The 22,384-nt window shown below is 40.0% G+C and overlaps 2 protein-coding genes across 4 annotated transcripts; both read right to left on the bottom strand.

Annotated features, from left to right (window-relative positions):
• Positions 1 to 5,010: 5,010 nt before the first annotated feature.
• tyrp1b (tyrosinase-related protein 1b) lies at positions 5,011 to 12,806 on the bottom strand. Its single transcript, XM_015014845.1, has 9 exons — positions 12,679 to 12,806; positions 11,647 to 12,005; positions 11,319 to 11,427; positions 10,410 to 10,623; positions 9,057 to 9,261; positions 6,834 to 7,001; positions 6,380 to 6,559; positions 5,406 to 5,552; positions 5,011 to 5,321 (listed from the first exon to the last, which is right to left on the bottom strand). Exons 1-9 carry the CDS (start codon positions 12,690 to 12,692, stop codon positions 5,116 to 5,118), a joined length of 1,602 nt encoding a protein of 533 aa, XP_014870331.1. The 5' UTR covers positions 12,693 to 12,806; the 3' UTR covers positions 5,011 to 5,115.
• Positions 12,807 to 13,036: 230 nt separating this feature from the next.
• LOC106934745 (uncharacterized) lies at positions 13,037 to 20,686 on the bottom strand. Of its 3 annotated transcripts, XM_015014844.1 has the most exons (7): positions 20,136 to 20,686; positions 18,290 to 19,444; positions 17,813 to 17,946; positions 17,629 to 17,689; positions 17,164 to 17,281; positions 16,527 to 16,640; positions 13,037 to 13,814 (listed from the first exon to the last, which is right to left on the bottom strand). In XM_015014844.1, exons 1-7 carry the CDS (start codon positions 20,212 to 20,214, stop codon positions 13,649 to 13,651), a joined length of 1,827 nt encoding a protein of 608 aa, XP_014870330.1. In that variant the 5' UTR covers positions 20,215 to 20,686; the 3' UTR covers positions 13,037 to 13,648. The 3 variants fall into 3 exon arrangements, with proteins under 3 accessions (XP_014870330.1, XP_014870328.1, XP_014870329.1); XM_015014842.1 differs by having other exon boundaries at positions 17,629 to 17,946; XM_015014843.1 differs by lacking the exon at positions 16,527 to 16,640 and having other exon boundaries at positions 17,629 to 17,946.
• Between the last annotated feature and the right edge of the window lie 1,698 nt (positions 20,687 to 22,384).

The following is a 22,384-nucleotide window of genomic DNA, read 5'->3' as shown; positions in this document are numbered from 1 at the left end:
TTAATTGAAAACGTTCTGTTTTAATTCTTTAAAGCCACAGCACTTACACTTGTGTGCATTATGTAGCTCTGTGTAACCGATTGTATTAAAAGTTCATTTATTAGTTTTTTAAAAGAGTCTAAGTGTTTTGTTTTTTTTTACTTTGAGAGATATTCATGTACACTGTGTAAAACCCCTCCCCCCCCCCCTGCGTAACAATTGACCAGACAAAGTCTTTCCTCTTTTATCCAGTTAGGATTGCAATACTTCTTTTTCCAAGATGCCAACATATTGAGAGGATTTTTTTTTTCTCTTCAAACTCAAAGATTTACATACATATTTTTAGTATTTGTTAGACATGCCTTTAAATTGGATGATTTGGGTCAATGGTTTTAGATATTCTTCCACAAGCTTCTCACAATAGTTTGCTGGAGTTTTGACCCATTTATCCTGACAGAACTGATGTAATTGAGACAGCTTTGAAGGCCACTTTATATCTAACAATGTGCTTGGAGCGATGGTCATTTGGAGGACCCACTTGTGTCCACCCTTTAGCCTCCTGTCATGACCTGTGAGGGTTTGTGTTTTAGTTTTTTTGTGCGTGTGTTCATTATTTATGCCTTTGCACATCTAGTTCTTTCCTGTGTTTTGTTTCTGTACTGGCTATTCTCTTATTTTTATGTGCGGCTTATAGTTCCATTGTATCCTGTTTTGTTTCCCACTGTTTTCATTAATATCCTCCTCTTAGTTCACCATTTAGTACTCCCACTCAGCTGTTTAGCATTTCCTGATTGAACACACCTGGTTTCTATGAAACCTCATTCTTTCTTGCATTCTGCTGCCCTGGTTCAAAGTCCTGCTCTCCTTGTGTCCTCCCTGTAAGGACACAACTGTTTCATTGCATCACGTGGCTTTTGCATTTTCTGTCTGGAATTTAGTCCTTCTTTAACCGAGCTTTCTTGCAGATGTTTTGAGATGTTGTTTCCAGTATTTCCACATAATGCTCTTTTAGCATGATGCCATATATTTAATGAAGTGCACTAGTCCCTTCTGCAGCCACATCCTCCACCGTTGGGATGGTGTTCTCGAGTTTGTAATGTTTCTGCCTTTTTCCTCCATATGAAGCAGTGCTCATCATGGTAAGACATTCAAATTCTTTGGCCCTGAGCACATTTGCAAGCTGGATTTGCATTGTATACATCCAGCTGAGCCTCCATTTAACTTATAAATCGACCAGTCGGAAGTTTACAAACAATGATGTCATCATCTGAACTTTTCTAAATTGCTTGGATTTGTGGTTTTCTTAATAAGGGTCAATTTCTGAATTTTTAATAAAGTTTTCAGATGTTCTCTAAGAAGATATCTTTTATTCTAGCAGTTATTACTAATATTATCTTTGGTACACCTAACCCTACATAGGAAGAGTTTTGCTATTCCACCTGGTGTAACCAGTGAAACAAACATCTTAAATATGATGGTTTTAGTATGAAAGAACACAGGAATGTGCCTCTGTGAAACGACAACCAGAAAAAAACCCCAGAACTCTCATTCAAACAGCAGACGAAACTGGTGACAACTTAACAAACAATACAATTGCACACAAATGTCTCATTTAGGAAAGTGGAGGCATCTCAGGAGAGCCTGTCTGCTGCCTTCGCATTAATCAAAGCCATCTGTTCACATTGCGAGCTTTGCTGAAGCCCAGCCATCACAGTCTGCTTTATCCTGGTCCAGATGAACAATTGCTCGCCTGCTTGGATGAGGAGGCTTTTAAGAGATGGAGATACGGCAAAAAGCTTGTTCAATTCAGATTTTTCCCTTCAAAAACTTTTTCTCCCCCCCCCCCGCCCCCCTTGAATTTTGGCCCTTTGTTCCTTATCTTTGCCGCTGAGACTGCAAAGCTCACCAGTGAGTTTCGTGCCACATCTTAAATTAAGATAACTCTCATGAGAGTACACTTGAAAGGTGCTAATGATCCTCCTGTCTCTGGAGGGGTAGCAATGGCCAGTAAACTGTTCTGTGCATGACTGTCACATCTATTCATATTCATACATCCAGAGCAATGTGTGTGTCCCCCCCCCCACCACCACCACCTGCCACTGTCACCTAGTGCTGTCCAAATGTCGATGGATCCAAATAAGAAAATCTTCACCATTCAGTTTGAGGCTCTTTTTCAGAGTACCATCCTACTCTGCAAAAATGCCAATCCAAGGTAATTCAATCCACTGCTGAGTCCTTAAAATCTGATTTCCCTCAAATTAATATAAAAATACCCCAAAGGGAAGACTGGCTGGAACTGGTGTACACTCTGAAGGCTTAGGTTTAATTGCAGCGTACGTTTAGGCGCCACCACCTTCGTGTCATCCCTCAACTCTGAGTCTGGGCTGTCACGGGCAAATGAGCTGGACTGATTGGAACCTCAGTACACAGAAGCATGTATGCCCATGTCACTCATTTTAACTCTGTGTCATAGCCTAAAGCTAGAAGTAATTATGCTCAGTCATGCAGTTATAGAAGAGAAGCAGAGTACATCCAGGAGGTTGGGAGTTATAAAAATTCAGCTGTTTTACCAAACAAGATAGGACGGGTAGAATACAGATTTTGGAGATATAATCCTGAGCTGTGGCTTCATATACCAAACTTTTATTAAATGAAATCTCCGTATATTAGACCGGTTTTGGTTTAAAGCTTTTATTTTTCCCTAATCAATAAAGTGAAGAACATTGTCTTGCAAAAAAAGAAAAAAAAAAGAAAAAAGTTTTAGTTTGCCACAATCACAAACTATCAATGTATTTTGGGGGCGGGGGAGATTTTATGTGGTACGTACTCCAACACAAGGTAGAGCATAACTGAGAGTTGGAAGGGGAATGAAACATAAAAAAAAATAAACAAGCATGCATTTGTACTCACCTGCCTCTACTGAAATTCCTCTATGAAGAATTCTGAACCAACTGACTAAACTTCAGTCTAAATATGTCTGTTCTGCAAAAGGCTTAGATACTTTATAAAACAATGCCCCAAGCTTTAAACAATCGAAGGACCACTGTTCAATCTTCCGAAAATTGTCTCTTTCTAGTTTTGATATCTAGAAGAGAACCAACTATTACAAAGCCATCCACCTAATCTAACTGGCTCTGGAAGAGCAGCAGAGATCCTCTGTCCAGAGGAAAAGTCTGCTGACAGGACAGTGCTCTATAAATTTGGCCTTTCTTATGTAGTAGCAAGAAGAATCCCTTAAAAAGTACCAATGCCTGTTTGGCTCAAGCCATTAAAGGGCCACTGCAAACATGTACAAGAAAACTTTGATCTTAAATGGAACACATTGTCTATTGCAGAAAACTATCACTGTACTACACCCTGAATAAACCATTCCCACAGGGAAACACGGTGTAGGCAACATCATGCTGTGGGGAAATGAGAAGAGGGATGTCTTGGAGATGGATGCAACTAAATGCAGGGCAATCCCAGAAGAACACCTGTGAAAGGGGCAAAAGACTGTGAACTGGGGTGAAGGTTCAGATTCCATTCAGAGAAAGACCCTGAACATAGCCAGCCTGGATCGAAGCATTTTCATGAGGTAGACTGGTCCTGTGAGAATCTGTTGCATGACTTGAAAATAGATGTTCACAGATGCTTTTCATCCAACTTGACAACACTTTACCTGTCTTGCATGACTTAAACTTCTACACTTGTAGTCCTAGAAGAAACGTACCCTAAAATACCTGCCTCAATGGTAGTAAAAGCTGATGTATTGACTGAGGGCCTAAATCATACTGCACATTTTAGATTTTTAGTTGTTCAGTAGCATGAAAACAATGCATAACTTTTCTTTTACTTCCAAATTGTTGAATACTTTGATGGTTTATTTTATAAAATTGCATGGCTGCACATCGGATTTTGTCAATATAGTTTGACAAAACATTTGTGAGGCAAAGAAGTGCTGAAAAACCCATTTACAGTTTTACTTTACTCCAATTATTTTTATGTTCTCCTGTCTCTTAAATGCAACAATATAAAACATGTTATAAAAAAAAAATGCCTCTTCACCACGGTTACACTGCGAGACATCTCTTAAGGGGTTCATAAAGTCTGTGCTCAGGCTTTTAGGCTCCTAAAAAAAAGCCACATGGGAATAGAAATTCTGTGGGCTGTACACATTTGTTTAGAGCTGCTCAATGTCTTGCGAGGCTATTGTATTTTCAGATAATCTGACATAACAGTTGGCTTTTGCTGGCAAATGCAGAGGTCACAGCACGGGAGAAGGAGGCTGCTCATTCTTTAGTTGAAACTAGTGTCGTGCAGAATTATTTTAAAATGAACTGAAAATCTGGTCATTACTTACCAAAAACTGAACAAAGTTGAAATGTAACACTGTTAAATATGGGGTTTTATTATTATTTTTCTTCTTTTTCAGTTTTCAAACTGTGCAATTTGGGTGATTCAAATATAAAATATAGTTTGGTTGAATTATGTTCAGCAGTTTTCTCTCACTGTAGAAAAAGAGTGCGCAAGATCTCCTACAAGCTCATTTGCCCTAATTTAGCCTTCACACCTTGAAAATCTAGACAAATGTGAGCTATTGCAGTAACGCTTCATATCCACATGAGGGCGACGTGTGTTCTGTTATCAAGACGTTCCATCTCTCTCTGAATTAACCATTCTTTAGGTGGACGATTAGCATTAAGTGATGCGATTTGCCAGATGGCCCCAGGCTTTAGACAAATAAATTTGCACGTGCAGCAAAAGGGCTGTCTTAAGATCAGTCTGCGGTCTGTTCACACAGCACTGCCTGTTTACTTAATGACAAGGATGGGTAAACAACAGAATGACAGAAATGGGGAAACAAACATCAGAGCAGCCTTTATGGTGTGATCCATTAAACCTTAAGATAAACTGGCAGAGTGTGAGCTGAATATGAGACTAAGATTGAGCAAAGGGGTGAAAGTGTGACATTGTTTCTAAATTATCAGATATGCATCAGCAATGTAGATATGTTCTATTTAGTAGTAGATCAAACAAAGAAAGCACAGGTTCTGGATATAAAACCACCTCCGCTTTATTAGAAGAGATTGGTAAATAAAAAAAAGTCAGAAGACATGTGTGAAATCGCCAGGCCCTCTTCAGACAGAAGTGGACTCAGACAACAGACTGAGGCTTGTCCAGCCTCCTGTCCTCCTCTGAGTAACGCCTGTAGGTCTCTGCCAGCAGTGGCTCCAGGACCTCGGCCGAGCTGTGGGAGCGAGCACGCACAGCACAGGCGACGACCCCGCCCACAGCAGCGACAACCACCACCGCCACAACGATGGCCACCGTGATGATCTCAGACAGGGTGAGGGGACGAGCTGCGTAGGAAAGGAATGCAGGTGAGGTGAAACTGGGTCATTGGGAGCAAAAAGTTAATGGATGAGTGTGTATGTGCTGCTCACCTGGCCACTGGACCTCGTACGAGTATCCCAGGTTTTCAGGGGCAGGGACAAACATCTCGGCATTGGTGACAGGAGGCCAAAAAGGCACCATGTTGAACCTGCGGTTGTGTCCAATCGGGGCGTTTTCTTCTGGATAAACTATCTCACCTACAGATGGTCACAGCTGTTACACGTCTTTCTTTCGTCACAGCTGAATTTACTGTGCTTTGCAAATGTACACATATAGTTTGAACTTTGGCACATTTGTCATGTTACAGCAAAGGTGTATATCCTGGACGACCAGTCCAACCAGCCAGTTCATCCCAGAACAACACAGAGACTCACTTTCCACTGGAGTTCGCATCTTTTTCTTCTTGCTACTCTTTTTCCTAAAAAGGTCAGATCTGTGGCGTGAATGAATAAGAGTTTTCCTGTCACCAAATTTCAGTGCATGAGATGTGAATCTCTGCAGCTCATCCAGAGTTACCATTGTAATCAAATCTAGTTTAATTATTTCTCTGCTTGACCAGCTTGTCGGACTAGGTGGACAGCCATGCCTTGGTAGGTTTCCAATTGTGCAAGACTCTTGATTTTCTGATGATGCTCTGTGAAATGTCCAAAGCTTGGAATATTTTCTGTAACAAACCTCTAACGCATTCACAGAGCAGCTGCATTTGTGCCGAGATTAAAATACAAAACTCAGTTTATCAAGTAGGTGACTTCTGTAGGCACTTAAATGCACTGGATATCAGAATAAAGTGCTGAATATAAATGTGAACCATTTTCCTAATCGTGAACGATTTTGAAACCCAGGCATGTTTTTTTTTTTTTTTTTTCTTTTACTTGATAATTATTTTCTGTTTCATGTTAGAATAGCGCATAACAACCCAGGAAAATAGACTGAACATCACATTTGTGTGAAGGGAAATATATTTTAGAAGTCTGAACACTTTTCCAAGAAATTGCAAGTTTATGAGCCTGGACTCTGAGCTTACCTGGCTGGTGCCTGCGGAGCCACTCGTCGAACACCGCGTCGGTGAAAGTGTGCAGCAAGACAAAGATGGGATCATTAGGAGACAGGTGAGTCTGCCCACCTGTCCCGTTGAGAAAGAGGTGAGCTAGATTGTGGAGGCTGCGGATGACGGGGTCGTACATCCCCTGGGGGGCACTGTAGCCTAGTTAAAAACAGAACAACAAAAGAGAGAAAAGAAATGAAATCACTGATTTACCAAAATTAGGAACAGCAAATGCTGTCTTGGAGCTAACCATATGTGCATGTGGGTGGAGGATTGAAGGAGAGAGAGTTTCTGGCTTGAGATTTCATCTCGATATTTTCACACGCAAACTTCAGCTTCATTTCCTGTGCAACTGAACTGCAGTTTTCCCTTTCTATTGATGAGGTAATGGCAATGCTGCTTTAGCTGCGAATAATAGCCAATGGCTGGATACCTTCAATGCTGTTCCTGAAGCTCTCAGAAGAGGTGGAGTAGTAAGGTGGAGTGTCGAAAGTATTAAGCTCCAGACAGTCCAGCACATCCTGGGGCTCCGGCAACCTCTGCACCATGGGTCGTGCCACGTTGCCTGCTGGGTTCCTCCTGATTGGACTGCTCTCAGTACCTTGAGGATAAGGATAATGCCAGAGACAAGGACAGAGACAAGGTTGCTTGAATCAAACAAAAATAAGTTCCAGTTATACAAGTTGGGCCTTTAAATTTTTATGCTCTGGCAGAATTTCTGCTTTTGCAGATATTTTTGGGTTAGTTCACGAATTGTCATACAAGAAGATTTCTTTCAGTGAAGTTTAGTGGCTGTGGGAAGCTATTTATCATCAAGCTATTGCTGTTTTTAATTCATAAGAACAGAAACTACCAAAGTCACCTGCATCTCTGTTGTAGCTGTGGAAAAAGCAGTATATTTTCTCAGATGTCATACTTCCCCAGTGTTCTTGGCAAAAGCCTCAAGTTCTTGCGACTTCTTTGGCTCGGTCTTTTGAAATCTCAAAGTAGTTCAGTAATTGCAATGTCAGCAGATTGAGATGGCCATTCCTTCATTTTGTTTTGATCAGACATTGTGTTTTTGCATTATTGTCATGTTGAAATGTTCCAGATTTGATAAAGTTCCCTTTGTTTCACATTCCTGAAACATTACAGATCCACCTCTGTTTCACTGTAGCTACTATTGTGACTATGGCCATGAAGATTTTTGTTCTCATAACTCAAAATTACTTTGCACCACAGGTTGTGAAGCAGTGAAGGCTTTCTTCTGGAAAGGCATTCGGCATTCAACCCCCCCACCTGATGTTTCCTTAACAGCCACTTTACTTTTCCTTTTACTTGAAATCAACAATAGGAATACAACACCAGGTGATCTATAGGGAACCCAAAAACTCACTGACTTTTATTTATTTTACCTGCACCAATCTAATCGAAGAAAAGAGGTGAGGGGTGTGTTTAAACTTGTGTGTGTTAACTTGGAAGTAGATCATAATGGAACAAATTCAAGGTTATGATCCAGATCACTTGGGCAGTGGTAGTTGAAATTTTAGAAGGACCAAACACAATTGTTTAACATTGAATAGTTTCACCTTAAAGCTCAACGTGACTAGTCAAAAAGTTTTTGTATGAACTCTGAAAAATGGCAAATCTAATATTCTACCAGGGTGTGTAAACGTAAGAGCACAGCTGGATATCATTTACCGTCTACTTCTATGTGGTACATTGTAGCAGTAAGATCAGTCTTAGACATGACAGGATGGCAGATAAATTTATTTCAATCGGACTCAACGGTAGTGTGTGGGGGCTTTAGAACAGAAGTTTTCTTCTTTCTTCTCTCTCCTGCACTCGTGATCTGCGCCTTTCTTTTCTCTCCTACATGCGAGCAGGGGGGCTACATAAATGGGTTATGTGTGTTTGAAGATTATTCCCTGAGATCAAAGGAACTGTAGACTTGCTAGATTCCTGTCTTCAACAAGCAGATGCACAAATGAGGCAACCCCCATTGCCACCCTCCTCCCCCAACCCATTTAAGGAGCAGTTGCTTGTTAGTGCGGGAATTACCCGACCTGTCAAGACTCTCCACGGAAAAGAATGAACACTCGTACATCGATCACGTGTGTTTTTAACTACTTCAGTCACCCCCACGCCTTTATGTGTTTTGACAAAACGAGATGTGACTCAATCCCATACAAAAAGAAAACTTAAAAAAAAAAAGCAAAGAACGTGACTAATCTCCTGGAATGAGAGCTGATCCCAATACGTTCAGTCACTTTTAGCAGCTCATGCAGCTTTAAGTCACAAAAGTCTTTTATTCCATCCTAAGTCGCGTGACCTATTGAGGAAAACATGAAAATTTCAGGAAGCGGCATTCTCCTCTAGTGGGGGAATATTTCAAACTCTGTGTGCTCTAGTGCAGCCCAGAAGGCAAACTCTGACAACCAGAGTAGTTTCAAACAAACTGTTAATAGCCAGCAGTATTGAGTTTAGCACAACAGCTGTGAGGTATTATTTATAGCAGCTTATGTTCTACATGCTCTCTTTACAAGCTTTTTGCCCTCTTTTTTAGATGCAGCTGAGACGATGTTGTACATCAGCAGCACCGCTCGCCTTCACGGCGAGGCGAGCGGCGAAGGCGAGTGTCTGGTGCGGTGTAACTGCGGTGTAACTGGCTTTTTACTGTTGCAGATGGTGCCCAGTGCGTCGTAGTCCTCCACGCTCTCGCAGATGACTCTCCACTGAGAGAACACGGAGTTGGGGCTGATGGAGTTCATGTCGAAGGCACTCCTCGCTCCCAGCAGGTCGTCGGTGCAGATGTCACATTCGCTGCCGCCGATGGCAAAGTTCCAGTATGGTAGAGCAAAGGTGGGATCACCCAGCATATCCTGCTCAGTTGACGAGGGTAAAATTATGGATGGGTGGATTAAATGATTAATACTATTGTGTATAATAATTTTTTTTATGTTGAATATACAGTATAATCTTGAGAAGTTGGCTGACATTTATGGCCTTCACTAATGACCAACCAGTCAAGAAAAAAAAAAAATCCAAACTGGTTAGTGCTATACAAATTTTATTTGTATAGCACGTTTCTGCAGCAAGGCATTTCAAAGTGCTTCTTATAATTAAAATAAAAACAGCATGTGACATTGAATAAACAGTGAGAAAGAGAAAGACATTTTGAAAAAGATTAAAAAAGATAAAAACATTAAAACACGCACCTCTTTTAGTACGTCAGTTAACTGTCGTTTAACTGGGGCTCTAACCCTCTGGGACTTTAGTCAAAAACACCGTTTGACAAGGACTCCAACCTCTAGGTTTTTAGTTGAAACGCCGTCAACTGGGACTCTAAACCCCATAAGACTTTAGTTAAAAGTCATTACTTAGCACTACTACATTATGATGAGAATAACACTCTTTACTAACTTGCTAAGTGGAAAACAAGATGTTTAAAACTGATATGAGGAAATAGAGATGTTGAAACTATTTGATAGGAAATTATTTTCTACAACAAACAACAAGAACTCTCAAGTTTCGTAACAATAAACGGTGGGAGAATTTAAGCTGATATCAGGTGCATTTTTGCTTTGTTTTGTCCTTTTGACCTTTCAGCCTTTGTCACTGAATGTGTTGGTTTAAAAAGTGTTGGCTTTTTTAGGGGGAAGGGGAGGGGGATTCCTTGTCAAGTTAAATGTCTGCCTTCTTTTGGTATACACAGGGAAGCATGTGTTTTTTGTAACATTTACAGCTAGCATTATATACCAGCTAGCATAGTAGAACACGTTAGCTGGTGTACAGCAGCTAGCATGTTATAGCATGCTAGCTGGTATGCCACTTGTATTGTAATCTAATCTTTAGAATTAAACTGCTGGTGGTGGGAAACCCAGAAAGACTTCTTCTGAATAATGTCCTGATATCTTATGTTACCATTTACAAATGGCTAAACTCAGCCATTTGTAAAATCAGTGTGTCAAGTCACACTGCAATATCAACCCCTGTACACACCCTAACATCCCCACTTTCTCCTTCTTACCTGCATGTCTCTCTCCAATTGCAGCAGATGAAATCGATGCCAGGTGACAAAACCTGGACCTTCATGTGAGAAGTCCACACCTCCAAAACTTGCCTGGCCCGGCCCAAGGTATGTCTTACTGACAGAGTAGTAGTGGCTCCAAACAAAATAGTTGTAAATGGTGACATTCTGAAACTGCGGGGTGTTGCCATCGGGTCCTAACACTTCCTGGTACCTAAGACATGTGAGGAACACAGTTCACTCGAGTTCATGAGGCATCAGATGATGCCTCATGAACATCTAAGCTTTTTCACGGGGAGACAAAGACATTTTGGTACCCACAAGAAATTTTAAAAGCTATTCGCTTTATTTTTAGTTTCATTGCTGTTTTCTCAGCCAAGCAATAGCTTAATTTATGCTTGCTAGCTAAAGCTGTCAACTGTATTACCTTTAGCTCATCAGTTAATATAACTTATTCCTCACATTCTTCCTCACTAGAGTCGGTGTGCTCTAAATGTGCCAGGACTTGAACAAACTTTTCGATTTAGTGACAAGCAGTCCTTTTACAAAATGAAACACAATACGTTCCTGAGATTTTAAAGGTTATCCGTGGTTCTTTGGGAATTTTCCATACAGACGATTTGCTCATCAGGCTAATTGATATAGCTGGCAGCATTCTTATAATTTCACTTCAACCAGAAGTTGGTTAGGAATACAGAGTCGCATTTAAATGTCTGTAAAAGTGCAGACATTTAATATCTGCTAATGTATAGTAGAGCTAATCTGGGGGTGTGGCTAATAATTGTTTGCCTTCCAGCATCACGAGAATCTCTTCCCTTTTCTGTTCTTTCATGCTAATCCAAATATTTTTTCTCCTTTGAAATCTTGTACGTGTGACTAAACTCTTAATGTCATAAAACTATGACATACCTTCTTGTGCAGATGACCAGGTCAGGATGAACTGTCTTTTTAGCTTGGTCTAGGGCATTTACAAAAGCCTGCTTCTCAGCTGTGCTCATCTGCATGACATTCCTCCTCACTAGAGTCAGGTTGGCAGAACAGAGAGAGGGGGAGATGGAGAGAGACAGAAAAGTAAATGTTAATAACATTTACCATTTGTATTCTTTATCTCCAGATGATAAAATGCTCTCTTAATCCCAGAAGCGGATGTGATTGACTTGTGAAGTTCTAAAGGGCGTACCAGGGCACACTGCATTGTCTTGAATTTTAAAGACTAAAACAGAATCCATTTTCTTACCTACAGAGATCCTCTGATCACAGTTTGGCCCAGTCAAACCGTGCCTGCAGCGTCCGCAGTTGTAGCCGCTGAAGTTGCCATTACACTGGCAGGTGCGGTTGAAGAATCTCAGGGGCCACCTCTCCCTGTCATCACGGCCTGCGTACGGGTACTGAGGCCCGTGGCGACGACTGTCGGCAGCAATTGTCACACATTGCCCTCTTCCTGTGCTGGAGCCACATTCATCCCCCGCTACACCCGCAGGAGATGGACAACACTGGCCGCTCCGCAGCCCCTCGGGAGTGATGCACTCTCGAGGAAACTGGGCCCAAGCGAGGCTGGCACACAAGGTCACCACCAGTGGACCCGCAATCCACACGCTAACACATTCCAGTTCAATTTGCAACAGATTAGAAAGAAAAGACAAAGTTACTTCAGACATTTTAAATACTGAGATTATGATGCTTCATACCTTTTAAAAACCTTCATCACAGATGAAGGTTTGAGGCAAAAAAAAAAAGCTATTCAACACTAAACTGACACACACTCCACATTAGCTCCACAACAACACAGTGGGTATGCATTCTTTTGTTGAAGCCAGTTGACTCAACATAATCATCAAACCTTAACTTCATAGACGCCCCAGCTGGCAGTGAAAGTCATTATTCATAATTCACAATCCCATTAGCCTTCCAACGTAACAAGCTCAAACGCTTTTCAACAGTAGCTTGTGAGAGATGATTTCCTCCCTCTTTCTTTTTGTAGTTGGATTTGCTTGTCTTTTGAAGCTTGTAGATTAGGAATGAATGGAGTGACTAATGACTTTGGAGCAGCAAACGGAGATAATAAGATCTCAAGGAAATTACCAATGAAAACAAAATGGTGATGGTTTACATCTTTATGTCTTGGTAGTCTCTAATCTCCATACAGCATAGTCTCATAGTGATTGCCAAGGCGTTGAAGCGGTCATTCATTTTATTAAAAGGTAAGATGTTTAGTTGATTATAGTACTTTAGAAAAAAAAAAAGCAGATAACATAACGTGGACCCCTACCTCTGATGATGCATGCTGCTCCTCTGTTTGCAAAATTGTGACCCTACCCCCAAAGAATCAGCCCATTTCTCTGATTCATCTTAAATAGCTTTGGACACATGACCGGACTTTTGCAGAACTGGAGCCAGCCTGCTAGCACACATCCACGAGTGCCGTGCTGCACAAAGCAGGCTGCACACAACACTTGAGGATATCTAAACAGTAGAGATATATTTTTTTTTTTTTTACTTTTCAATGTTTATTCACATGCCTTGTGATCATAGCTCCAAAGACGGCACTTTGTGTGATCACTCGCAGAAAAATGCAGTGAGAAGGCATTCCTGGTGAAGCTGTGCACACAAAAATTCTTTGTTTTCTTTTTTTTAATATCAGAAAAGTAAAAAAAAAAGACTTCTTATGAGTTGAGTTAGACAGATGACTGGGAGTAAATTATTGGTAGTACATGTGTACAAAATCCCCTCTAAGGGAAAGCCTGAAGGGCTGGACTCAATAAAATCTATCATCTCAATAATACAGTGTAGAATATGAATTCAACCAAGTATCAAAATGTGTGAAGATGCTATTTTTTTTTTTTTTTTTTTATCTTAGTGAGATGCCATTTATGTTTTGGTAGCATCGTTTAGCATTACAGTACTAAAAACATTTATATGTAATTCAAAGCAAAACATTATAGATGTCAACCTACTTTCTGGGTATTTTGTCAGTCACAGTTCTTTTTTGCATGTACAAAAGAACGGGCTTGAGCCCAACGGTATAAAAGCATATTTTTTCTGTTCACCCACATTTTTGTTATGTCTTTAGTTTCCATTGCACACACAGATATATGACAGTTATCAATATCAGAAATCAATATAATGATGGAATACTTGTTGAACCCAAATGATGGGTTTACGCTGTTTGGAAAGCAGTTGGGTAGAAAATGGCTCTTTGGTTTTTATTCAGTTAAAGCAAAAGGAAAGAGACGGGTGTCTTATATGGAAGTCCTGATGTCTTGTAAAGAGTCTGATCCTGGGCTGGGCGGCATCTCTGTGGAGCTTCGTGAACAGTTTGACATGGCTACTACATCTTCATCGCTTTGCTTTTCCCTTTCTATGGCCAAGGCTGAAGCCACATCAGATGGGTCGAGTCTGGTTATCCTGGCAAAAAAGGAGAGTTGGGAGAGATTGAACACTTGCGTGGAAATACTTTTCTTTAAAAATTAAAAAAAAGTTAGGAAACTTGGAGGTAAAAACAGTTGAATGTGAGTGCATTATGTGGCTTTTAGAAGACACATTATATAAGATATAGATCAGGATTTTTATTTTTTTTTTTTAGATAAAAACAAAGACTTTTTTTTTTACAAATGTTGGGGTGACAGAAAAACTAACAGAGAAAATTAATATTTTCTCTCTTTTTTTTATGAAGGCTGTTGGATTGCTGTTTAATATCCTGCTGAGAGGAAATGTTAATATTGTCATAGGAAGGGCTGTTGATTTAATGGCTTGCACACCAGATGGAGACACACAGCTCAAATGAGACACACTGGGAGATAATGACATCCAGATATAAATAAATAACTTGACATTATGGACTAATTGTAGGTGATGCTGTCCTAGGCAAAATAGTTTCAGAACTGGATGAATGTATTTTGAACACGCACCTCTTAACTACTTATCATCACGTCTAGTGAAATTTCAGAAATTGTTTGCAGAAATTTTGTACAAGCCCCCCTACCCCCCCCCCCCCCCCAAAAAAAAAAAGATTAATCTAAGTAAAACAGAAATTGACTGAATGTTGCCAGTTAAACCACTTCAAGGTTTAAAGCCTTCACTGTCTTTTGTAATTTTTCAGTGAGAAGCCTGACCCTATGCTTCATTTGCTTTAGATGAAGCAATGTTTTGAGGCATAGATACTATAAGTGAGTTGTTATTTCCTTACCACTTGGACAGCTACTTTGCACATATTTACATGTGCCACGCTTACTGCTACAGCCTGCCTATTCTGGAGCAATGAGATTGTAAATTCAGCTGTGCTGCCTGAGGGTTATGCATCAGTCAACGTCGGAGAAGGTTGTTCCAGGTAAACCCACCTCTGACTGCCAAGTCTTTGCTAAATACAAAATGCAGAGCAATGGTGGAATACAGGAAGAAGCAAAATATTGATACATTTTGCATTCTTTGATCATTAATATTTTACTGAAGTGGATTGTAATTTATGATGTCTCTTAAATAGTTGTCAAAAGGTATGATGTTGAAATTTTTTGTTGCCTTTTTTTTGCTCCTTTTTATAATTTGATCCATACAGACACCTTAAAAGCCATTATTTTCTACCAGAGTACAGATTTCGTCTGGCTTTTAAAATAATAAAACCACACCAAATACTCCAATAGATCAGCAGCAATGTAATTTGTCATTTTAATGTCAATAGTTATCTGTAGTCATTTTGGTTTTTAAACATCAACTGAAGACCCATCTGACTCTAGTTGTGATCTCTTTGGTTGAACAGCACTGCTGCCTCTAACATTTAGATTAAGACGTAAATGTTTACATTATGCAGTGCCCATTGGATTAAAATAAATCGTTGTGCACACTGCACAGTGTTAACATTAATAATATAAGCTTGCTTTATTGCCTTTTGCCGAGTTTCCCTTACTGCAGAGCGTTTCTGAGCTTTAGCGTGCATTTTCTACCCTCCACATTGAGCATTTAGAGTAGAAAAATATTCATCTTTTTTTTTTTCTGGAAAACCTGCTTCTCTTGTCACAGTTCTTACTGTTTCTGAATTACAGCTTAATTTGCATCACGCTATCTTGCATCATAGCATGTATAAACAGCATTTTTTTTTCATTTTGAGATCATTCCCTTCCCCAAAATAGAACTTGTACAACGCTTTTTACAGTAGCTTCTGCAGTTTGTTGACACTAATTATAGTAAAGTAATTTTATAATGACAACTTTTCTGCAAATTATCAGATTATGTCACGTCACAAGAACCTGTTTTGTGATAGCTCTGGTGTTCAATATTCATTTAAATTCAAGATTGCCGTTTTCTTTTACGTTACTAGCCAAACATTTCACATTTTCAACTTTCTTTCCATCAACATCTTCAGTCTGTTACTGATCCAAAACTGCTACCTCCATTACCCAGTAAAGCTCTTGTTTCGCGCTTTCAGTCTTTTATGTGATGCTAAGAGCAGAATCCTGAGCATGCCGGCCACAAAATTCCCCAGAGGTAATCAGCTGAGAAGCACACAGCTGGTTGTGTCTTGGAGCCACAGGTTCATAGCGTGATATTTGGTCAGCTGACGGTCTGAATATCTGACATTTGGCTGGTCTAGTTGATAATGAGTTAAACTTTTTTTTTTTTATGATACAATGAATCGTAAAAGAATACAAAGCTGGTGAAAAATCTTCCCAAAATCATCTTTTAAACTTCTAAATGACACACATCCTGTACCAATGTGTTTGGGGGACATTTGAAAACAAAAAAAGATGCAATAACCTGATTTCACATATGTGCACAATATTAAACATTGTCCAGGGTATATCACTAACCGTATTAGAACTAATCTGATTAATCTCTGTATAAACATATGGCTATAACATGAGAATACAATAACATGCCTCCTGAAAATGTAATAAATTGAATCTGTTTTTTTAGTCATAGCGTTCTTCTTGATAAGTTTAATGGCAATCTAAGGATCAACTGAGAAAAATAATTGTTTACACTAAAGAATTCAAAATACCCTCAATGCCCTTTTCCAAACATTTTCTGACAAAGAAAAGAAAATATAAACTGTGCTTTCATTCAAACTATATGCACTTTACACATCTTTTCCACCATTCCAAACATCTTCGTGAGTAAACGTACTCTTGAGAGTTTTCATTGTCTTCTGTCAGAGTGTCGTCACTGCAGTCGCCTCCCATCTCTGTCTCTGGTTCAACACACGCTTCCTCACAAGCCCGCTGCACGGCTGCTGGTGTGCTGCTCACACAAGAAGCACATGAACAATGTCTCTTTATCACTGTCATGTTCTCTTCCTGTTGCCCTTTTGCAAATGAGCAAGGCATTGCTCTGAAGCATTTGGACAAGTGCTGGAAAGCTATAAAACATCCCAATAAAGATAAAAAAGAAATCATTTTGTGAACATAAGAGGAGATCCAGAGCCAACACAAAGCACATTCTCCTCATTTCGTCATCCGTCAGTGTTGAAATGTTAACTGCAGCTTGGGCAACATCAGAGGCAATTCTGTACCAGCACTGCTGTGAGTCCCATCTGTGATTGTGGGCCTGTTGGTTCTACAGCTAGCTATCAGACTGCTAGTTTCAGCTTTAAGAAAATGAGTGCTTAGATGTATTTAGTAGTGGTGCTAATGTAGAATTATTAGTCAGTCAGAGGTCACTCACTCTGAGGCAATTCCTGTTTCACTTACATTGATTTTTTTTCTTTTCTGGCTTTTATTAAGCTTTTCTGCAATCCTTGATGCGCAGAAACTTCACCACTTACCTTTTCTTGTTCCGACATTTGAGGACGTAGATAATGATGACGACGGTCTCCAAAACCAAGAAGACTGCAGTAAAAATAGCCCCGGTCTTCCATGCCTCAAGGCCTTGCTCATTCTTATCTAAACAAATATATTACCAACAAAAGACAAGGAAAGAGAAACAGAAGGAGGAACTGAATTAAATGAATCAATAAACATGCTGCTTTAAACAAACAGATAAACTGGAGTTCTCTTTTTTTTTAATATTGATATTTAAAAAAAGAAATAAAATGACCTTATTTTATGAAAAGGATTTTTTTTTCCACTTTTGGGTTATGTAAATCTAGTCTACTTGGAGGTGGTAAAAAAAAAGTATGTATTAAATATAGATTTTTTTTTCTTTTTATGATGGGAGCCATATTGTGAATGGGCCTCAAATTTCTTCGCAGTAAGTGTAGTATGCTTGCACTCTTTTTCCGCCATATTACCTGTTTTTCCAGGTGTAACTTCCACTGCGTCCCTGATTCCATTTGGTTTCTCTCCTTCTTCCTGATGATATTCAGCAAAAACATTGTTCTCAAACTTATCTAGTGTGGGTTGGATTCTGCCACGGTTGTGTGGCAAAAATCCAGGATTTGAGGTGATTGCACTGCTCTGATGGTTGGATTTCACCTCAATGAGCGTATTATCTTCAGTTGTACCAGCACCAAATGATGGGTTTGGAGCAGAGGGCTGGTTTTCAGGTCTCTTTTCTGTGAAGTCTTTCTTACTCTCTTCAGATTGTGGACCAGGGATCACCATTGCCGCTTAAACGAGAAGATGTGTAATATGACATACAAAACATTACGCCAAAAGGCAAACATTTTGCTAATAGGAGGGAACTACAGCGTCTTGTAAAAGTGGTCATACCCAAGCTTTTATGTGACGGCGTAAAATAAAGTAGCTCATAATTATAAAGTGGAAGGAAAAATTAAAAAAATGGTTTTCATGTTTACAGTCTGAAAATTCTAGATATCAATGGAAAAAATGCAATACAAATTAAAGTAAGGACATTTGGTCAGTTTAAAACATGTCTAAAGATTTTGGATCTCTTGTTGGGCTTTGATTCCACTTTTACAAATTTCTTCATGGCAGCTGCACATATCTCACCTTGATCCTCTTTATTGTCCTCTGAATCCTCCAAAGCAATTTGCTCCTCCTCTCCAGCATTGTCACCTCCTTCAACCGCCAGTGCCACTGATCCTTCCTTGATTACAACCTCACCATATTTTGCCTCTACTGTTACTGTCCTTAAATCTGTACCTTCTGCTTCTGTCTTTTCTGTCTCCACTAAGCCACTGTCGTCAGGTTTTTCTAGTCCGTCCATGTTCTCCTCTCTCCTGGCCGCTCTCTCCTCTTTTATCGGTTCTCCAAAGACGGATTTTATTTGTATTACATGATCATTAGGATGAAGTAATGCTTTCTCTCCATCTGTGTGGTCTGTGTGACTTAACTCAAGCAGAGCTGCTTCCTTTCTCCTGCTATTCTCTATCTGTTCTTCATCAGCCATTTCAAGGCCAGCTTTAGATTCTTCCTCTTTTTCCTGCTCTGGCTGTACGCCCACTGCCACCTCCACAGTAGCTGGTGTTTCCTCTCCATCCTGTGTTTCTCTTTCAGTGGCATTCTTTAGAACTATCAACACAACCTGCTCCTCGCTGTCCTTCTTCGCAGCCTCTAAATCCCCTTCTGTCTCCTCTAAGGCTCCATCCACAGCCTCTTGAGTTAATATAGTTTCCAATAATGACTCACCGGTGACCTCCAAACTCACTGCTGCTCTGTCTGTCGTCTCTTCAACAGATCCAGCTCCTTTTCCCCATTCTTCCTTGACAACTTCTTTACCCCCTCCAGCTACATTTATAAATGTATCCACCCTTGCTTCTACCTCACTCTTCTCAAAACCATTATCTCCTATCTCAAGAGTCATATTCGTCCCGTCTTGGAGTGGTTCCAATGTTTCAGATTCTCCCTCAGCTTCACTCTCTCCCTGAGCATCTTCTTCTACCCCTTCCTTCTCCACAGCCATATCTTTTGCTTGAACAGCTGCTTCCACCTGACCCAGAGCTGCCTCTACCACCCTCTCAAGCAGTTCTTTTAACACTTCTCCTGCTCCACGGCCCTTCACTTGCTCTGAGGCTTCTTGCATTGCCTGCTGAACGTCCTTCAAGCTGGTAGTGGACACTAAAGGCACAATTTCTGGTTCCTGGAGAAAGGTCTGGCCATCTTGATAGGCAGCCTCAGTTGGGAACTGAATGGGGGCAGACATGCCTGAAAATATATAGCCAAGCATTTTATGTGTTTTGGATAAGCAAAATCTATAGTTTGTGATGCTCTGTATTTATAAAGTTATTGATGAAATGATAAACACATTTATGGGTTGGTGGAACTGCGGTTTTACCATTTGCATCTTCTGAGAGATTGTTTCAGAATAAACAAATGTTTATCTTAGACAAATGTAACTTGAGGAAATACAAAATGCGCTTTTAAAATGATTTCAGAAAGCGCTCATTGTTCTGAGGCAGCAGTGATGCCTCAGAAAATCACACTACTATCACCATGCGCCTCACTGTATGAAGTTCCTTGAAAGTGTTGGTTTTACAGCAGATTTAAAGGAACCAAAACCTTTTTTGTCTCATGAGTCCACAGAATACTTTCCAATACTGTAAGGTGGAACTTTGTGTTCTTTTTGCACAGCAGTGGTTTTGACCTTAAGGTTTTTCATCTTAGTTGAGTTTCTTTCTTATTGCTGAACCTTAAACCGTAACCTAAACTGAGGCAAGGAACGCCTGCAGTTCTGTAGGTGTTCTCTTTAATTGAGAAAAAAATTGAATTTCCTCCTTTCACAAGACATAATCTCACTTACCTTTTCCCTCATTTAGACTTCGAATCCCTGTGCAGTCACCACAGATTACAATTACATGGTCATTGTATCAGAGCATGTTTTATAATATCAGCCTACCTTCAGATGTGCTGTGTTGTGTTAGCAAAACCACCAGGAATCCCTTCAGTATGGAGTGCCTCATGTTGTCCAAAAACATACACTGCTAAACATCCAAGTCTTTCCAAAGAATTGTCAACTTCCTCCTGCTGTTGAAAGGAATACCCAAATGTTAGGTGTTAGCCTGTTCACCGGTAGAAACCACACAAAGTATGGGTGGACTACAACATTCGCAGGTGACAAAGATATGAGGGAGGGTGAAAAAAACAGATATTTCCATGTCAAATATTGCCACGGTGAGTTCTGTCGTAGCACCAAGTGGCTCTACATGAAGTAGCACTGAACTGTCAAATGCCTTTGAGACTCCTACAAGGGCCGCAGCGAAGCATCGGCAACATGTCACACACGCAGCACACTTACGAGGAGCAATTATAGTAGAGCTGTGAAATGTAGGGTTAAGCGGCTACCGGGGCCTGAGATAGGAGCAGAGAGTGCGAAAGACAAAAAAACTGCCATACATCTGGAAAAAGTTGAAATAACTCAAAAGAAAGGGGGTGACCCACATTTGTGGATATGAGTCACATCTGTTTTTTTTTTTTAGGTTCATTTCTTACACTAAGCTCACATGTGTGTCCAAAGTATTGTGTCTGAAACAGCCACTCCTTAGTGAGACTGGATGGACTTCTAAATGTGATGCATTATCTGTGGTAAAAAGAAACATTTAATGTTGTTCCTGTGCGAGTTGCTGTTGCTTGTGATGGGCTGCATCACAATGTGAAGCATGTGCTGGATAAATTGGGATCTCTGTGAGAAAAGTATGCACTGTCAGAAGTGTTGTATAGTTGGGGGCAATGGAAAATCACTTGGTACCATTTTGTACAACAGTTAATTTATATTATTTATAATGAGACCAACCTGAATGCAAGGGCTAGATTTGGCCTTATTTCTAACAATAAATCTCTTACAATTAAACCTCCCCGCCGTTTTGAAATCTTCTTGGTCAAAACCACCAGATTACTTTTAGTTATTAAATGTGACACATTTCACATTCTGTCTTTAAATGTCAGACTCGCTGGATTCTGTTAAAATAGTTATTGTTGCACTAAATCCCAAAAGTCATCAACAGCGATAAAGTGAATAGAGCGTTTTGTACTGAACACAATTAGATCTCTTCATTCGGGGAAATCAGACTTAATAGCTTTAGACGGTAGTTTTCTATTAATTCTGTTGTCACAATGGATTAAATGCTGGGGATATGACAGTTTAATACTTTTTTTTACCTTTTTACTCCAGGTGCAGACATGAGGTGAAATGGAGATATTTTCTTCTGTTTGTTTCATCAAATCAGTCTACCCTTGTAGTCAACATGTGCTATAGTCGCTCTGTAATCTGCTTAATAATTCCACCCTTTATGAGGGTTATTTATTCTATTGTGTTTTCCCTGAAATCAGTTGATCCTGACCAGAGGCACCATTTATTCTCCTGCTAAAAATGTGCCTTACACAACTATAAACCCAGATCAGATTTATCAACCCACCAGTTTATGATGTTTTGTTTGTTTTTTTTTTTTCTTCCAGGCATCTCTGCACGCACACTCAATGTTTTGAATTTAGAAAATAATAAAGACCCATCCTCGGTGTTTGTAGAGGAATATGTCAGTATGAGTCTCTCTGGTCTTTGTGTAGGTTTTTAAGTCACATGGGGTGCCGCACTGTGATCTCTGCTACAGCGTGAATCACTTGACAGTTCACTGCCAAATCCGAACTCCTGCTCATGAAACGTCTCTGTTCTCTGTGACAAAACAAAATCATACAAGAGCTGAAACTTTGGAGTTTCAGAGGGGCAGCAAATTATATGAGAAATGGAGCAATTTCTTTCCTGAGTTTTTATTTTGTCAAAAAAAGCTTTTGAAGCTGTCTCTAACTTTCGATCTCTAATCTTTTCCTCCTTTTTGTCCTCAGTGACTGCCGCAGAGTAGCTCAGAAAGGTTAATACAGTCACATGTGCTTCACATTGGGCTTTGTGCTACTTGAGACCTCACATGTGACCGGGCTGCAGAAAGAGATTAACACAGTTGCACACCTTATATTGACTAATTGCAGATGTGTGGGTTCCATAATTAGTAGTGATCATAAAAGTGATTACTGAGAAAAGTAAATTAAAACATAATTGAGTAATTAGCCTAAGAAAATTACATATTTTCTGAAGAACTGCCGAGACTACGTTGTGCCAAAGGGCAGAGCGGAGCAGGTTCTAGTTTGAGTTGTGCT

The sequence above is a fragment of the Poecilia latipinna genome, unplaced genomic scaffold, assembly GCF_001443285.1.
Source record: "Poecilia latipinna isolate Pla-1442-1.1 unplaced genomic scaffold, P_latipinna-1.0 Scaffold1852, whole genome shotgun sequence".
Taxonomy (NCBI): Eukaryota; Metazoa; Chordata; class Actinopteri; order Cyprinodontiformes; family Poeciliidae; genus Poecilia; species Poecilia latipinna.
The sequence above is the reverse complement of the archived record's forward strand: the minus strand, read 5'-3'. Positions and strand labels throughout refer to the sequence as shown.

Excerpts from the sequence above, each read along its gene's own strand:
- tyrp1b (XM_015014845.1), bottom strand. Across the intron at positions 7,002-9,056 it reads ACTGGGCACCATCTGCAACA|GTACTGAGAGCAGTCCAATC; the intron begins GTAAAAAGCCAG and ends CTTATCCTCAAG. Across the intron at positions 5,322-5,405 it reads GTACGAGGTCCAGTGGCCAG|CTCGTCCCCTCACCCTGTCT; the intron begins GTGAGCAGCACA and ends TTTCCTACGCAG.
- LOC106934745 (XM_015014842.1), bottom strand. The coding sequence starts at position 20,214 with ATGTTTTTGGACAACATGAGGCACTCCATACTGAAGGGATTCCTGGTG. Across the intron at positions 19,445-20,135 it reads ACAACACAGCACATCTGAAG|GCATGTCTGCCCCCATTCAG; the intron begins GTAGGCTGATAT and ends ATATATTTTCAG. Across the intron at positions 16,641-17,163 it reads AAATGTCGGAACAAGAAAAG|CACACCAGCAGCCGTGCAGC; the intron begins GTAAGTGGTGAA and ends TTGTGTGAGCAG.